The sequence below is a fragment of the Plecotus auritus genome, assembly GCF_963455305.1.
Source record: "Plecotus auritus genome assembly, chromosome: 4".
Lineage (NCBI taxonomy): Eukaryota > Metazoa > Chordata > Mammalia > Chiroptera > Vespertilionidae > Plecotus > Plecotus auritus.
In genome coordinates, this window is record NC_137775.1 from 146,804,997 (window position 1) to 146,823,947 (window position 18,951).

Genomic DNA, 18,951 nt, shown 5'->3' on the forward strand with positions numbered 1-18,951 from the left:
GTTTCTGGTCTTACCTTTTCCAGTCCTACATCTGAACCATTTCCCTCCTCTGGAGTCTTTACCACAACCAACCAATTGGAATTCTGGGCAGATGAGCTACTCAGCCTCCACAGCAGAAATGTGAGGCCATCCTTGTGAGGTCATCTTTGCTCTCCTCATCTGTCCTAATGTCATTAAGGAGCACAAATCTGTCCCTGTAGCTGACTCCATGGCGATACTTGGTCTGCACAAGGAAATTACAGTCTTTAGTCTTGCAGATAGAGCCTTTCCACAATCTGCCCTCTGTTTACCATGCCAGCCTCATCTTCTCCAGTTCCACATCTCGCACTTCCACACTGTCACACCATCCCAGTCCCCAGGCTGCAGCTTGCGTTTCTACAGCTCCTAGCACAGTGCGTGGCATGCAGTTGTCAGTAGAGATAGAAATGAACAGACTTCCTTCTCGGCTTATTATTCATTGTGATTTGCATTCTTCTCCAGGGATAATGTCTAACATGAGAAATGTATTATGGATTCAAGAATTAGAAGATATTTCAACTATGACTCATTCCATTCACCTGTTTGATGAATAAATCTCTTCTCTGACGCCTCTAACTATTGGTTAAGCTCAAATAGCTCTTAGGTCAATGAGCTAATTACCTCTACCAACAACCTATTTAATTTCCAGAGAACCATGATAAAAATGTTTAATGCAAAGTTTTTCTTTATATAGCTTTTATCTGCCAGTACTAGTTCTCGGTCTTGATTTCCGATGGGACAAATCTAATCCTTCTTCATTATGCTGGTACTTCAGGTTTTTGAAGACAGCTGTGCTCTTTCCCCCAGGGTCTCCTCTTCTCCCTGGTAATATGCCCAATTACATAATCTATGCCTCTTACCTTGTGGTGTCACTCTCTTTGCTGTCAGCTGGCTCCAAGTTGCCTGTAGTTACGTGTTTACCAACTTGTCCACCACAGAGAAGCACCCCGGACCTCCCTCCTGGTAGCTGTCATGCTTATTAGTGCAGCTGAGATTACGTTGGAGGCTTTGACAGCAACATCACTTTGCTGACTCATTTTAATGGAAGTCATTTCCTTATTCCTACCGTCCATTCTGTTGCATTTTGGTTGAAAATTGAATACATAAATCTGATACTTGAACAATTATATTTTTTTACCTAAATTTTATCTCTTGAATTTCATCTTGTTAGAGAGGATCTTTTTGTGAATTCTAATGATCATACCATTACATATCCAATATCCTTCCCCACTTTTTGTCAATGCAAGTTTATGCCATGGATGAAATCATACAATAGGGTTAGATAAAAATATCTGTAATAATATGTATTTATTGAAAATTAAACATATGCCAGGCATCATGGTTTAGCATTTCCATGTACATTCTAGGTAGTTCCACACAACACATTAATCAACCCTCACCTTACACATGAGCCACTGAATCTGGTATAGGTCCCTGAGGGCTGCCTCTGGAAAGATTTCTTCCAGCTGATATTAATTCACTCACTAGTCTTCCAACTAGTTACTAACAAATAAACTTCCTTGTACTAGAATCTAATTCAGAAATCTGTTATATAAGATAACAGTATCACAAACTCCTTTTTATTTATCTTTATGATGTTCCTTATTACTTTAATGACATACAACCATTGAGAAATTATGGAAAATATAGAAAATTATAAAGAAAAAATAATAATGACCCTGAATCTTACCATCCAGAAATAACCACTGTTAACTTTAAAATATTTATTAGTTGTTTTTGTTTACACTTATACATGATCTCATCTGTCTTCTTATCAATTCTTCCCTAGTTACTAGTGCCCAATTCTTTCAGAAGGCAGCATTTTTGGCTGCCTTTCAAAAAGACCCTTATATAAGTGAGGATATTATTAGTTAATAACAGTGATTATTTGTCCTTTTAGTATTTATGTTACTGGATCTCTCCAGCTTTTTTTAAAATGGTAAATTTCCAATGAGGAATAATATATCTTTTATATTATTCATATGTAATGTTGGCTTGTGAAATTGAGCAATATAGAATAATTGGTAATGTGTGTGAATCTGTATACAATTATATATATATATATATGTGTATATATATATATATATATATATATATATATATATATATATATCTCGTTGTTATTAACTACCATATGCCTTACCATCCCTAAATGACGTTCTAGGACTAGGACCTCAGGGTCTCACCATCCTTCTAAACACTGCTCTTTCTATTACACGCGGTCTCTCTTGATCGATAAGAATTGGGACTTCAGGGTCCTTCTTGAGAAATCAGAATTTGATTCAAGAAACCATAATAGGACTTAAAGGAGAGAAATAACAGGTCCAAAGGGGCATGTTAGAAGAGAGTTTGGCAACCCTGGGAAAATGAGAAGAGAGCTAATGATGGTAGGATCTGATAATTCAGCAAAGTAGGACATTAATCTCAGGTAAGAGGTTAAAAGTGCAAGGAAAAAGAAGAGAAACCTAAGTTTTGTTATTGTAAGAAGAATCATCATGGTTTTTGATGGATGCATTTGATATATGGAAATAAAGACAATTAATTCAGCACCTGTGTTGGATATCACTCTCTATGCCTACATTAAAATTTTGATCTCTAAAGAAGCTTGGCATTTATATTTTAGGACCATATTATAGGCATCTATTTGATGGGCTGGATCAGCCCATTGGTGCTGTCTTTGTGAGGAGGGCACTGTGAGGACTGGGCTCGGAGTATCTGGTTTGAATCTGGGTTCTGTTCCTTACAAAGGCGGGTTGCCTGACCTCTCTGAGTCTCAGTTCTTTCATCTGTAAAATGGGGGTGAGCAAGTGGCAGTGAGGATCAGCTGAAATAATAGACACAAAGTCCCTAACCTAGTGACTGACATGGAGAAGGTTCTCAGCAAAAGCTAGAATCTCTGTCCCATCTGTCCTTTGTCATCTCTCCTCTGTGGCTGCTGCTCTCAGGAAGCCGACATCAAGGTGTGGGTGTGCTATAACTCAGGGAGTTCCAGATCCTTTATTATTTCCTTAGGTGTCATCTAATTATAATTTATTTATCCCTTTTTACACTCAGGATTCGTTTTTGTTGTGGTTGCTATTTTATTTATACTGTACAGGTGCTAGCAATGAAAAGCAAGGAATCATGATTTGAAATTCAAATAATGACTTTCAGCAAGGGTTCTGCCAAAAATCTCCACTGTTGTAGATGTGCAGCCTAGGAGATGCGCTTTCTTAGAGTAGCCTGTAAGAATCCTGAATGAAAATATGAGAATAATAGTTTGACGTATCCCTGTTTGCTTTCCATGAGAAGGAAAGGCTATCTGTGGTAGTGACAGAGGTATCAGACCTCAGAATGGGGATTTTCTTGAGGATATCTAATAAGCCACTTACTCACTGTGTGATCCAAAGTAAGTACCAGATAGGGGTGTTGAGAGAACTGAAGAGGTAATGTGTAAATCATTTTCTGCAGTTTCAGGCACACACTAGATCCACAATAAATGCTTGTCTCTTTCTTTTCTCCCACTCTCTGAGACAAGAGTTCCTTTTCACTAACATATAAACTTGGGGAACTGACCTGTGTGCTGCTTGCTCATTAGAGTTTGATAGCCTTACCTGGCCTTTGTGAACTGCTAACAGCAGATGACGTATTGCTGCCTCTCAATGATTAACCTGATCTAGGTAGACTAAACATTTATGAATAAGTAGATTTTAAGAATTAGGAAAAAACTTCATGTGGTAAATACTAGATGTCTTTCCCCTGATACTTTAGTGTTTTGTGTGTGGGAGGTCATTGGGAGACTTAGCTTTTCTTTTAAAAATATTTAAAGGAAAATAGAAGCAGTCAAGCAAAATTCTTCTTTCTTAAAGTTATTATACTTAGAATGAAAATACGGGAGTAGATTAGAGGAGATCTGGTAACAAGGCCAACAGTTCCTTTGTCATTGACTTTTACTCCTCTCGCAAATGGCCTGTGTAATTTTGCTTTGCCCTTTCTTTCTTATAACAATAGTAATAATAATAATAATAATATTTTACATTTTCCCAGCATTCCTAAGTTGGTCCTGTTATTGAAGTATGATGTTTCAAAATTAAAGACAAGATTTTCATAAAAATCATGAAATAAACATGTGCCATCATATATTTTAATTCAACTCATCTATATATAAAAGCCAAGTGACCGAAACGACCAGAACAACCGGAATGACCGGTCGCTGTGACGCGCACTGCGGCTGGCCAACCACCCCAAAGGGGGCGGGGCTGGCCAGCCAACCTCCTGCAGCCCCTCCCCTGGGCCAGCCTGCCCCATCGGCCCCCATTGGGGTGGGCTGGCCGGACCCCACCCATGCACGAAGTCGTGCACTGGGCCTCTACTTAATTCATAAGGTCTTAAAACTGATTCAAAGTGTAGTTGAGGATCTGGGTGTTTGTAACTACTTAATAGAGGGATTTTAGAATAAGATGGCTGATTTAGATCCCAAACTTGTTAATGTCCCACAGGATCATAAGCTATAAACCTTTGAGGCTCAACTTTCATAGAGCAGAAACTATTTGCAGCTCTTACAGACAAAGACCTTCAGGGTCCCCCCGTCTCTGTGGAGCTGTGAGGAGCCCGTCGCTAGGAAGCCAATGAGAAGTGCAAGTCCAGCAAGGCACTCGCACGGACGCCCAGGCCTCTCCTTGTCTCTTCCTAAGCTTCAGTGACTTCTCTCACTCTGTCCTCTCTCACTCTGTCTTCTCTCACTCTGTCCTCTCTCACTCTTTCTTTGTATTGAAAAGAATCATTAAGACTCGTTCCTTTGTCCAAGGTTATATTTTTGATTTTAGGAAGCAAATTAGCATAATGTGATCTAAAACCTAGCCATAGAAAGTGCTTTGTGTGAGTATATGTGTGTTTTTTTTTGTTTGTGTTTTTAAATATATTTTATTGATTTTTTACAGAGAGGAAGGGAGAGGGATAGAGAGTTAGAAACATCGATGAGAGAGAAACATCGATCAGCTGCCTCCTGCACACCCCCTACTGGGGATGTGCCCGCAACCAAGGTACATGCCCTTGACCGGAATCGAACCTGGGACCCTTCAGTCCGCAGGCTGACGCTCTATCCACTGAGCCAAACCGGCTAGGGCAGAGTATATGTTTTAATGCCCAAATGTTTACGTTTCATAGAAACATATTTGGTAATGCCATTAGGTGTGGGTATGTTGAGAAGGCAATGTTTGTGGGGCTTTTATATTCTTGAATAAGTTGTGTTTTAGAAATTAGATATGGAAATAATTGAATAATGTACCCAGTCGTGGCTCTCAGGACCCTCTTCTTTTTTTCTGAAGTAACTCTCTCCCCATTTTGGTTCCTCTTTGTGTTTGTTTCTGTGTAGTGTATGGATCTGCTATGACTCCCAGTCTTCGTGGGGTTGCCTTATGTAGCAGTTTTCTTGTGGGTCCAGTGGTACAGTCTCCTTGATCACCTGAGCTGGGTGCTCCAGGAATGTTTCTTGTGTGAGTAATGTGGCCCTCCTGCTATAATTGAGTCTTGATTGCTATTGGTCCATTTGTGTGTGGGATTGACCCTCAGGCTGGCTGACTGTGAGGATCAACCCCAGCCATAGCTTGCAATCTGCTGTGCGGGTACTGAAGACCCGAAGTGGAGTTTACCTCAGCAGGTTTTGGTGCCATATCTCCCTCTGGATATGCCACTTGCAAAGCTTATTGGACCCTGATCTGATGCAGTCTGATGTTGGCCACGGGGTGTATTGGTTCTGGGTTTCTTGGGAGGAACTCTGGTGCAGGGCAATGGAAGATGCTGCCTGTGGCGGGCCCGTGCAACCTGCTTGGAGCTACAAGCAATCCACAGTTTGTGGCTGCCTCCGCTGGGCCTGGGTGCATGTGGGAAGGACCAAGCTGTGCACCAAGGCCTGCTTTTACCAGCACTGGGCCAGGAGGAAGATCAGCAGCAGAAGTCCCATGATTATGTGTCAGGGCCTTGTTTTAATTGTCTTTGTATTTCTGGATAACCAGTGCTTAGCATGGGGCCTTGTGTAGCCCAGTGCTCCTTTGAGTGTTTATTCAGTTGAAAGAAATATCATTGGAAGGTGGTGGAGGCAAACTTACCATATGCCTAACTCCAGTAATTCTAATACCATCCTTATGGCGTAGGTTAATACTGTAGTCAAATAATGTTGGTTTACTGTTTAACAAAAATTTGAGCACCTGTTATGTATCAGGTATTATGCCCGATGCTTTGGACAAAAGGACAAGGAATAGTTTTTGTTTTTAAGTCTTGTGTCCTATTGGGGGGAACAGCTATGTAAAGAAACCAATTCAACCTAGCATGACACTTGCTCGAGGTCACACAGCCTGTGAGTGGTGGAACTGTAATTGAAATCCAAGTGTGTTCAGCTACAAAGCCACCGAGCCAAGATGCTTCCAGAACAGAAAAACTAGCTAGGCTCCTAGTGAATTCTTAGGGGAGCAAAACAACAGCTTTGCTCCATTATTTGAAACCGTTATTAAAGCAAACCATTTTGTTGTATTTGCAAATTAGGTCCTTCAGAAGCTTGGAAAAGCTGATGAGACAAAAGACGAACAGTTTGAAGAATATGTACAGAACTTCAAACGGCAAGAGGTAAGTGCCTTTATCTAGTTTATGGAGTCGAAACGGGTGGACAGTGCTTGTGCTTTAGCACGTAACAAAAATGCTTTAAGGTTGAAGAAAGAGCTTCGTTGGGTTTGGTGTTAACCTGAGGGTAAAGCTTGTCAGTGCTGTAAGACTTTCCGGTGGAGGCGAAGGAAGAGGCAGTAGGCACTGCAGGGAGAAGACTTGTGTTTCTTCTCAGGAGAATCTCAGGAGATTAAGACTTCGCTTCTCTGGAGCTTTTTAATATAGTTTATTGATTTATAGGAAAGATGATGTTTTAGGTGATTTATATTCCACTAAGTATTAGCAGTAGTTAGATAGTTTTGGCAAAATTACTTTAATTGCTGCCTGCTTCAAGATCCTGCATTCTCAGTGGGGAGTATATCTCCCCCACGAGGGTGAAAATTGGTTCTTGGTGGATGAAAAAATTGTACTCTTTTTATGTGTATATATTACATAACCATATTTATAGTGTATCTGTGGTATTAAAATTTCATGGGTGGGGGACACATTAAAAAAAATGTCAGAAAAAGCTCATCAGAGGAGACCATAATGGAAAAAGGTTGAGAAACATGATTTGTGATATTTGTTCCTTTAATGGACTGCTATGTGATTAACAGACACATGAATAAAGGCACAGTTTTTAAAATTACTTGTTTATCTCTCTAAGGCTTGGCATATCACTCTTTAGAGATCATGCATGAGGGTCAGGGAGAGGGAAGATACAGGTGGGGTCTCTGAGGTTAGAAGCTTCAAATCTAGAGGTCATTCTAGAGGTGAGAAGAAAGCTGGGCCATAAGAAGCTTTCCAGGCCCTCTGGAAAATGGAGTTTGGACATGGGACAATGTAAGGACATGGGTTTATTTTCCTGCTGTCATTGTAGCTACCAGTGTCCACAGAGGAAATTGGGGGCCTCAGGGATAAATATATGAGAAAAGAGAGAGGGGGTTTGGAGAAGAAAACTGTAAAAGGAAAATAAATCATGTCCAAATAACCAAGAGAGCATTGGATTTATGAAGATAGTAAATGGAATTCCCAGAGAAATGTTGGATCTAGGTCAGCCGTGGGCAAACTATGGCCCGCGGGCCGGATCCGGCCCGTTCGGCTGTTCTATCCAGCCCATGGAGCCGAAAGAGCGGAGGGTTCTCTTGCTCTCCCTTCCGCTCCTTTACTTTGAATTTATATTAGTTCACACAAACACTCCATCCATGCTTTTGTTCCGGCCCTCCGGTCCAGTTTAAGAACCCATTGTGGCCCTTGAGTCAAAAAGTTTGCCCACCCCTGATCTAGGTCGATAAAATTAGGTGCCCCCCAATCTTCTCCAGTAGAACAAACTTTCCATGTCTTCCTATGCTCTCATTTGGTGAGTTTTCATACATTCTCTCATGCATTAGGGCAACACTCATACAGGTCATTGCCTGAGATCGAGACAACTTCCCACAGAAAAACTTGTCCATCAGTTCTCTGGATTGCAGGGCAATCCCAATGTCTGCTTTAAGGGATTGGATTTGGATAGAAGTGACTCATGCTTATAGTTTTCTCTACTTAAGGATTTACACTCTATCCTTTGAAACCTAGTCTTCCCACTTAGTATATCCCCATAGAGCTAATTAGTTCTTTGTTCTTGGTTTTTTACCTTTCACTTATATGGCATTGTGATGTTAGCACCCCAGAAAGCTAACCTTGGGAAGCATCAAGTTCAGGAATGCATTCATGACAAGTAAGCACTTTGCATTTTGCAATTGAGTGAATTTTTATTGCTCTTATTTGAACTTTGTTGACTGAACCAGATGAGGATTGTTTTTTGTCTAAAGTGCTAGAGACAAGTGCAGTTGAATAAGTCAACTGCATCAGTTAAGTGACCTGTGTCACTAGGAGCTGCAGCATGGAGTGACTTCAAAATACTTCTCTGCCATCTATTTTTGTCACTATATCATTTTCAAATAATATATTATTTTATAAAATATACATTTTATGCATTTGTATAAAATGAAAATGTATATGGTTTATACATTTTCAAATGATATTTTATCATTATTGAAAAGCAAGATGTTCGTTCTCTCAAGAATATTAGCAGATTTCAATATCTTGGTAAAACTTCAAAATTTGGAGAAATTTGCCCAAGCAAATCTACTTTATAAGGGTGAAACAAATAGAATGGTACTTCAGAAATAGTATTTCTCAGGGAGTCTTCTAATTGCCTTTGGTTCCTTTTGAAAATATTATTGCATCAAAAACATCTTGAATTTACACATACTCATTTTGATGTTTTTTGTTTTAATCAAAAACAGTAAATGTATTGTCATTTTAATGCAATGAGGAGGGATGCTCCCTTAACCCTGTCTGTATATTTGAGGGGGGAAGGAAAACAAGAATGGGAGGGAGGAAGGAAGCTAAGGAGAGAGACTCATTAACTTGGGAAGAATAGCCAAACTGAATTTATTATTACTCCATAAAGGGAAAAACATCCTTTTAACCTTCAATATGTATTGGTGATCAATTTACATGTGTTGCATATGCTGAAAGAGGTGGTGCTTATGTAGAAACAGTAATTTAAGAAGAAGGACTGACCAAGACTTGGTTGCCTCTGCAAGGCCTATGATTTTAGTATGAACGTAATGGTGAAACATTGCTCTGAAGGCAGAGGCATTATTTACAGGCAGCACATGCTAAAGAATGATCTTACCTAAGAAGCCTAGATTCCATATTTTTTAATAAATAAATATATATATACTAGAGGCCCGATGCATGAAATTCGTGCATGGGTAGGGTCCCTAGGCCTGGTTGGTGATCAGGGTCCCGCCCTCCCCGCCCCGCCCCTGGCACCTGCCTTGGTTGGCCTGGGGCCTGCGGGCTGGGGGCGGGGCCTGCAGGCTCCTGCATTGAGCATCTGCCCCCTGGTGGTCAATGCACATCATAGCGACCGGTTGTTCCACTGGTTGTTCTGCCATTCGGTCAATTTGCATATTAGGCTTTTATAATATAGGATTTTTTCAAATATAAAATGATGTAATTTTCAATGTAAAATAACCTATATTTGAATTTGTGCATTATATTACAGTCATCTGATCACACTTGATTAGTATAGAGCCGTGGTTGGCAAACTGTGGCTCGTGAGCCACATGCGGCTCTTTGGCCCCTTGAGTGTGGCTCTTCCACAAAATACCATGGCCTGGGCGAGTCTATTTTGAAGAAGTGGCATTAGAAGAAGTTTAAGTTTAAAAAATTTGGCTCTCAAAAGGAATTTCAGTCGTTGTACTGTTGATATTTGGCTCTGTTGACTAATGAGTTTGCCGACCACTGGTATAGAGTATTCTAGAAAGTATTTAAACATTTTGGACCCTGATGATCTTGCTTTTAAATGCTTCTTAACAGATCATAAGGGTCCTCATAATTATTGATATATTCCCTCCTTGTTTATGTTGGAATTAAAGGTGGCAGAGGGTCTGTGTTTGAACTCTATTTTGAGGCTTAGCTTATAGTTTATTCCAACTTCAAATTTTCTTTTTGATCCCAAGCCTCTTTTCCTGAAAGGTGGTTTGAGTTAAACTGAGAACATGGATGACGGGTCTGTACAGACTCTTGCTTGTCCATTGGACTCACCATTGCTGCAGCTTTTGTGGTCCAGCTTTCATATACTGCTCAGTTAGGACAAGAAGGAAAGAGTGAACTCCTCAGCCAGCAACAGGATTTTCAGTGATGCTGAGGGAGTTTCAGAGCAAGGATTATGAAATCGAAAGGAATAACAAAATCTGACTTCAACAGTTCCTCCCCAGAGTGGTTCTTTTGCTTGTTTTGTTTCCTGTTTTCCTCTCTTACCAGAGCTGCTAACAAGTAGCAGAACTGACTGGTGTGAACATGGCTGCTTTCCGTTCACCTGGTTGCCTGATGACAGATCCATTAATGGGCAGAGCAAAGTTCCCAAAGCGGAAGGAAGGTCTTTGGCTTCTCTTCCTCCTTCCTGCTAATGAACCTCCCCGCTAAGAAGCTGTGCCTGCAATGGAAGGTGTACTAATTAAAACAACAAAATAACTGTGACTGGTTGGGCCATATAGCCTGTATTCCATAGGAGAATTTTGCATATGTCCGTGTCTCTGGAACGGAAGTAAACTTATAGTTATGGCTAGCTGTAAGTTGTGAGAATTCTGTGGTATTGAAAAGCATTGTAGCCCTGGCCGGGTGGCTCAGGTGGCTTTGGAGCATCATCCCGTACACTAAAATGTTGGGGGTTCAATCCCCAGTCAGGACACATAGAGGAGTCAACCAATAGATATTTCACATCAGTGTTTCTCTCTCTCTCTCTCTCTCCCCTTCTGTTTCTCTGCCTCTCCCTTCCACTCTCTCTAAACATCAATAAGCATATACTCAGGTGAGGATTGAGAGAGAGAGAGAAAAGAAAAACATTTTATTGTGCCAACATTTTCCAACATTTAACGTATTTTCTCTTAAAAAAATTTTTTTTTATTGATTTCAGAGAGGAAGGGAGAAGAGAGAGAAACATCAATGACAAGAGAGACTCATTGATTGGCTGCCTCCTGCACGCCTCCTACTGGGGATTGAGCCTGCAACCCGGGCATATGCCCCTGGCTGGAATTGAACCTAGGACCAGCCTTGGGCAAACTACGGCCCGCGGGCCGGATCCGGCTGTTCTATCCGGTTCTCTTGCTCTCCCCTCCGCTCCTTTACTTTGAATTTATATTAGTTCACACAAACGCTCCATCCATGCTTTTGTTCTGGCCCTCCGGTCCAGTTTAAGAACCCATTGTGGCCCTCGAGTCAAAAAGTTTGCCCACCCCTGACCTAGGACCCTTCAGTCTGCAGGCCAACGCTCTATCCACTGAGCCAAACCAGCTGGGGCTAAAGTATTTTCTCTTAATATCAACTTTCAAGGACATTTTAGGTTATTTGACAGATGTGGATGCATGTTTAGAACAACAACTACTTAGGTATCCATTGCCTTACATTTATCGAGTGTTTTCTGCATGCCAGGAATGGATCTAGGTCTTTGGGAAACTTCTGTGAACCAGACAGACAAAGGTGACTGCCATTGTGAGTCATCTATTCCAAAACAGGTGGTAGACCTTAAACAAAACACAATAAATAAGCAGATTATCCTGTCTCCTAGAAAATGATGAGAGCTCTGGGGGAAAACCAAGAGAATAAATTGAGCAAGGTGAAGGGTATCAGGAGGCTTGGAGTCAGCAAGTTTCAAGTTTTGCCTCAAAGAGCAACAAATAAGTTTGTAGTGTAGAGGTAGTGGGATCAAGAGAACATTTTCTTAAGATGGCAAAAATATATGCGTGCTAATGGGAGTCATTTAGTAGGAAACAATGCATCACCAGAGAAAGAGAACAGCTGACTCTTGTCCTTGAGTAGGCAGTAGGAGGCAGGATCTAGCAAACTGGAGGGGTTGACTTGAGCGGGAAGCAGGACACTTCATCGAAGGCAATGGGTTAAAGGCCAAGAATAACCTTCCTATGGCTAAGAGTCTATCAAAAGCATTTCTTGGCTGACTGAACATAGTGAGTGTCTACTAAGCACAAGGCATTGGATACAAAATGATAAATAGTGCAGGCATAGCTCCTGTCATTATCAAGCTGTGGTCTAGTGTGCAAAAGTCTGTTTTCTTTTGAAGCAATAAAAGTAGTAGAAGAAAGACATAGGATCTTGAGATGATGTGATTGTACTTCCATGATTATGATGCATTTGCTATCCTAGTTTTACCACTTAACATTAGTACATGAGTATATTCTCACCCCATTTAGCATTCTTAGAAAAATATTGTTTCTATGTCTTATTACAGTCCCATTTCCAGCTAAACTCCCTAGGCTCAATGGGTGTCCACTGGTTGTTACTGAAAAGGCTCTCACTATGTAGAGCTGCTTGGATAGCATACTAAATATTCATGGAATGGTAACACGATTGGCCTTGATATTCTTAGTTTTACTGATTTATATATAGGTATGTTCACTCTTTGGCAGAAAAGCAAGGGATTATAATTTGGCTCCTAAGTCCCTCATTAAGACTGTCTCCTTTGTAATATTATTCTTATGGAAAATATGTTTTTAATTACAGAGTCTTGATTTAGAATTTGTTCTTGATGATTGCCAATATAATTGACTTGTGTGAGGGGGCAGTTAGTGGAAACCTGTAGCTATCAAAAGGATGTGTTGGCTCTTATTCTTCAACTTTCCCTGAATTTCTCTTAGTCTATTTCATTTATGACACATCTATAAAACCATCTCTCTTTTGCTCACTGGATTTCAAGGAGCAAATGAGTCTGCCCACTGCTTGTAAATATTAGGGTGTTGCTGTCCATGGTGCCAGATGCAGGGGAGGGGGGGCAAAAATGTTCATTGAGAAACATTTATCTTTTATCTTCTTTACTCTTTTGTTTCACTTTTTTTTTTACTCTTTTTGTTTCATTCCATCCACAAGAATATCTCATCAGCTATGGCCTGTATGCATAAAAAGCTTTAGTTGAAACCTAACTAAATTGTGACCCAAATTACTGATGTTCCAGGCATCACTGTTGTGCCACTTCCTAGGAAGCCATTAAGAATTCTAGTGGAAGCTCTTTTTGTTATTGCTCTGAAGGTTTCCTTTCCTTTATCCTATCCTGTTACCTATTTTTAATTTTATTTTACTTTACTTCACTACATTAGACAACCATGCCAACGGGGGTTAATCCCTCAGCATTCATTTAGAGACCAATTCCATGTATCTTCCACTTCTCCCTGTGAAGTGAGCTTATTATCTAAGTTTGGATGTTTCTCTCTAACTGGTCCCCAGATTGACTGCACTGTTCTGGTAATGGGATGCAGAGAATTAGGCATATCACTCATCCAAGCCTAGGAGACTGTCTGACATGTGAACATCTGCATAGACGAGTTGCAACTGAAGCGCAGATTCACATCAATATTGTTGGTTCCCATTGCATGTGATTCTCATAAGTCACCCTGTAAGCCCCATGTCTGATTTTGCATTAGAGCTGCCATCTAAGTGATGAAAATGTGTTATAAGGAAAGTCTTATGGTGACTGACTGAGATCTGGAGCCAGACATATTTTAAGGGATTTTTTGGTTATCTCATACTAGAGCTACATACTAGGGTATCAGTCAACACATTTAATCTCAATTAGGTGATAGACACAGTGCAAAATTATAGGAGAGGTTTCCACATAACTATTGGAATTGCTTGGAGGACTTTTAAATATACTGATTCCTGGGCCCCACTCCAGACTTCCGAATCCGTTCACAAATTTGACTTGTGTCTCTAAAGAGCTATTGTATAAGAGTAACAATTTGAATGTAAACCTGAGATTATACTGATAGAGTAAAGATAATGGCTTCCTTAATTGCACATCTATGTTTCTAAACCTGGACAATTATAAGAATCTTCTAAGGAGCTTTAAAAATTTACAAATTTCAAAGCCACACCTGAATGGCTTACATAAAAGCAGCAATGAAGTATTTTTATTCTGAAGACTTTCCATAAGTAGGTATTGGCATTTATAATGTGTTTTGTACACTGTTCTACACGATTCTCCTAGCAATCCATAATTGTAATTCTGCCTTATGCATAAGAAAACCAAGTATTGTCACAAAAACTTTTATTTTGAGAATGATCTTGATTATTCTTTTGGCCATGGTATTCATTGCTTTCTTATTTCCTCACAGTAATTTTATGACATTGGCTTGATTTTTCTCATATCCATTATTAAGTGGTTCTTATATATCTGCATAAATTATTTCTTTGTACTCTAGGATCTTCTATTACTGCACTATTTAAAGATACAAAAACAAACTTTCTGGAAATATAACTGTGTATTTGAGACTGAGAAGTATAAATGAAACACAAGCGGACATTCTAAGATTCCAGTTAGCTTGTTTTGGGGAGGTTTTGTACATTTCTCATGAAAATATTCTTTTGTAACATGACATGTAGCAGAACTTAGTCAAGCTTTTATGAAACACCCACTCTTTGCACAGTTTACCATTTAAAAAGTATCAGGTAGACAGAGTCAGCCAACATTTATTGAATGAGTACTGTGTGTCTGGTACTCTGCTGATATGTTACATGGACTGTACCCCCGATCTTCATGAGAGCCACAGGAAGTGAGTGATGTTATCATCTTCATTTTACAGATGAGGAGCCAGAGGTCCAGAGCAGTTAAGTGTTGCCCAAAGTTGCACAGTTAGAGGTAGCAGAGCTCATATTTTAAAGCCAGGCAGTGCAGCCCCACAGCCCACCTACTTCACCACTATGCTATATGAGTCACATGTGACATACTCTGGAGTCATGAGAAAAAGTGAACAGTTGGTAGTTTTGTTTATAGAGTAGGACTGCATCATGAGAGCGCAGAGAATGCCTTTAGTTAAATTATTCTCATTGATCAGCAGTAGATTCCACTGGGACAGTCTCATGCATCCGCAGTTGGCATCCATGCCTTTAAAGCCAGTGCCTCTGAGGACAGTGTTATAACTGAATTGTGTCTCTCCTGAATTTATCTATTGAAGTTCTAACCTCCAGTACACATCAGAATGTAACTGTATTTGGAAACAGGTCCAGTAAAGGGTAAATTAAGATCAAATAAAGTCATATGGAAGGGTTCTAATCCAATGTGACTGATGTCCTCATAAGAAGCAGGAGAGACACAGGGATGAACACATGCAGAAAAAGACCATGTGAGGACACAGGGAGGAGGGGGCTGTCTGCAAGCCAAGGAGAGAGGCCTCAGGCAAAACCAAATCTACCAATACTTTGGTCTTGGACTTCTAGCCTCCAGAACTGTGAGGAAATAAATTTCTGTGTTTTTTTTTTCAGCCACCAAGTCTCTGGTATATTGTTATAGAAGCTCTCATACACTAATGCAGCATTACAAATGGCAGTTTCAGAAACATTTTGGCTGTCATATTATGACTGGAGTAATGAGGGGCAAGGCACTTCTTCCCTCCCAGTGATGCATCTCTGAAGCTTGATGTAACTGTTGTTTTTCTAGTACTTCCACTTCCTGTCTCATTTGGACATGATAGAACATTGTCAATAGCGAGCTGGCATCCATATCCCCAGACAGGGACATGGAGCAGTAAGCCTCAGGAAGCGTTATTGTTGGGGTGGAACACCTGTGCAGTTTGCCTTAATTCCTAGGTCAGTCTCTCCCCTCTCCCCCGCAACAATATTCAATTCTGTACTCTTAGGTATTAAGGCAAAAGTTGAAAAGATTTTGTATAATTCCCCTAATGTACCTCATAAGTCAAGTCTCTTCATACACAATTAAAGGGGAAAATTGGAATGGCTCTTCAAGGGTCACAAACTCAATTGCCTAACGGCAATAAAGCATATCTTCAAATTGTATGCAGCCTGCATGGTGTGATGAGTTCAATGGTTCTAACGAGGCAGTTCCATCCCCTTGTGTACACACTGGGTTAGCTTTTCTAAAAGACAAGAATTGAGATCTGTATAAACTCAAGGCTTAAGGGAAACACATGGAAAAATAGTACATATAATTACTAACTAGCTTTCTAATTTTGTTTTGGTGAAAGGTAGAAAGTATATTTTATTTGGTCTTCATATCATAGCTATCTTGGAGTTGACGACTCAGGGATAATTGGAAATTAGGTCGTGAAGCTTGGATAAAAATGTGAAAACTGAGATGTTCTCTTTGATATACACTTCCCTTCCATGTACCAGCCCCTAATGTCCAGGAATAAGATTTCAAAATCCTCTCTGATTTCCTATCATATCTTTTGCCTTAATATGTGCCAAAAGAAATATTAAAAATGGAGAAATTCTTTTTTGAAATCAGTGCTGGGTTCTTAAGGCAGCTCCTGTTTACTATAAAGAGCTCAAAGCAAGAAAACAAAAAATGGAAATTTTAGAGACCCTGCTGCTGTTACCTTTGAAAAACTCTTGTCTTCCAGTTTCATGCACCTGAACTTGTGATAGGGAGAGCTCCATTTCCTGGTAAACCAAGAATGCCTGCAGTGTTCAGCAGACTAGTGTTGGCTTTGATCATAAGTGGATTCTGATATTACATATCATTAGTCATCTGCTAATCAAGGTGCTGATTATTGCTTCATTAAGTCTCATCTCCTTGACAATTTAATTTTCTTCTGAGCTTCAAATATAAGAAAGCAGTAGCATGGCTTTCAAGATTGAGTTGACCTGTCTGAACTCTGAGAAGTTGAGCCAATTTTAATTTAATATGTTACTTAGCCTTTTCAAGAGAAAGATGTCAGTATTGGGCAAAGATAATAATGGAACTGTGAGACCTTCTGTTGGTGCAGGATCACAGATGAGATGACTGGACTTTTCTATGTGAAATCACCACTTTGTGAAGTTATATCTCCTCAGATCAAGTCTCATATATCTGTTAGTACTGTTGGCTTTCTCCTTGAGCCCTTTCCAAACGTCAGCTCACAGTTAGTTTCTGAGTTACAGGGGCAAGTTAATGAAAAAAATAGTCTGTATTGTATATGTTGTTTTTATCTCCTGTCTATATTTTCCTTTTTATAACAGAAATGATGTATAAATATAAATCATTACATTTATTATATTTTAACATGTCAATTCCACAACCTATTGCTTGTTTAATGAGCATTAAGTACTTAATGCCTTAAAGTGATTTGCTAGCTCTGTATAACCTTATGAATAAAATCAGTTGGATTTGATTTTGCAAGACAGGGCTGCAGTGTCATGAGTGTGGTAGTATGTGAGCGTGGTGCCCCTGACTTTGTAGTGGTTGCTGCCCTGAGTTTAGTGTTTTAGAAAGTATTCATTCATTTTATGGATGTTGTCTACAATTCAGTCAAATTAATGCCTCAACAATGGCTTCTTTCTTCTGGGCAGAAGTGACTGATCTAACAAGAGTGTACCTTCTTTGTTAGTCCCTAAAGTCCTAGGCATAAAGTATTTATTAACACTAGCATTTTCAATGCACCAGAATTTAGTGTATCAACTTGATTCATTAATTTTCACACATAGTTTATTGCAGGTTAATGCAGCCCTGTGTGTACACCCAATGCTAGAGGTTTACCATAGCTCTTCTGTGTGTCATAGTCTATGGTAGCTCTTATTACCAGCGCACTGCTCACCTTGGAGGAAAATCTGTCTGTAGCTCTTCTGCTCTTGTATGCTCTTACCAGAATGCAATAGGAAACCATGTGAGGTTGCATTTAAGGCCGGTCCTTTGACACAACGTAGATTAAATCTTAGAGGTTGAATCACAGACATGTCTGGGCGCTGTCCAGGGTTCTCAAGGGAGCTGCCCGGAGCCCAGCAAGTTTGGGAACCAACAAATGAGAGATGTCCTAAGCCCAGCAAGTCTGGGAACTGAACCCCTTTGCCCCACCCCCGCCCCCACCCCCACCTTTGCCCCACAATACATACACTCATCTCATCTTCATCATCTTTATCATCATCAATAATTAAGGAATTGGTGCTCCTGAGAACCAACCTGCTGCAAAAGAATCTGGAAACATTTAATTAGGTATGTAAGGTGATTTGTTTGTGTTCAGTAACAGAGATATCTGAATCCTCCCATGATGATGTACCTTCTGCATTCTTTCTCTATTTAGTTAGATTTTAAATTTCACCCTATTCCTTGGTTGGGATATCATGAGCAGTCCTCAGGAGTACAAGAAGAAAACAACAGCTTCGAGATGCCACCCAGCAAAGGAATAAAGGGATTTTTTGACTGGAGGCAATGCTTCTCGGACCTTCATAAGATTTAAAACCATGTATGCTTTTTTGCATGCTTGTTAATTTTTGATATCTCCATGAGGAAACCCAAAACAACTCTGGCTTGTTCTCCAGGATAGCTGGGAAGCAGGGAACTAGGGAGACTGCTTTCTTCTCACGAGCTCTGCAAGAATGTGATACCCAAGGGAGGGAGTAGGTGGGGGTAGTTTTAATAAAGAAAGGAAAGCAGGCCTACTCCCTCGGGCTGTGTGGGAAGAAAGGGGCCTGGGGACCATCTGGGCTGGAGAAGTAGTAGCTCCTGACATTGATAAATGATTCAGTTGAAAAGAAATAAACGAAGAACCTCTAACACCAGAGTAACTTTATTATACTATATGCCAGGGCAAGGAATTCTGTAGGTGCTGAATCCTTCTTGGATCTTGTCAAAGAGGAGTATGAGTTGGGAATCAGACAACTGAATTTTAATACACTCATTTGCTGTTATGTTGCTCTAAGCCCTGAGAATAATGTGACCATGAGTCAGAATAATAATTTTATCTTACCGTGTAGAGGTAAGAAGGGAGAAAATATGCATATAGTCTCAAGGATGTGAAATTTTGAGTTTCTTTCTGCGTGCAG

The 18,951-nt window shown here is 40.1% G+C and overlaps 1 protein-coding gene across 1 annotated transcript in view; it reads left to right on the plus strand.

Moving 5' to 3' along the window:
* Positions 1–18,951, plus strand: part of AMPH (amphiphysin) — a 158,508-nt gene that overhangs the window by 58,982 nt on the left and 80,575 nt on the right. Inside the window, exon 2 of the mRNA XM_080666970.1 lies at positions 6,538–6,618. Within this exon, the coding sequence (XP_080523096.1) occupies positions 6,538–6,618 (81 nt within the window). The remainder of the gene's footprint in view (positions 1–6,537; positions 6,619–18,951) is intronic.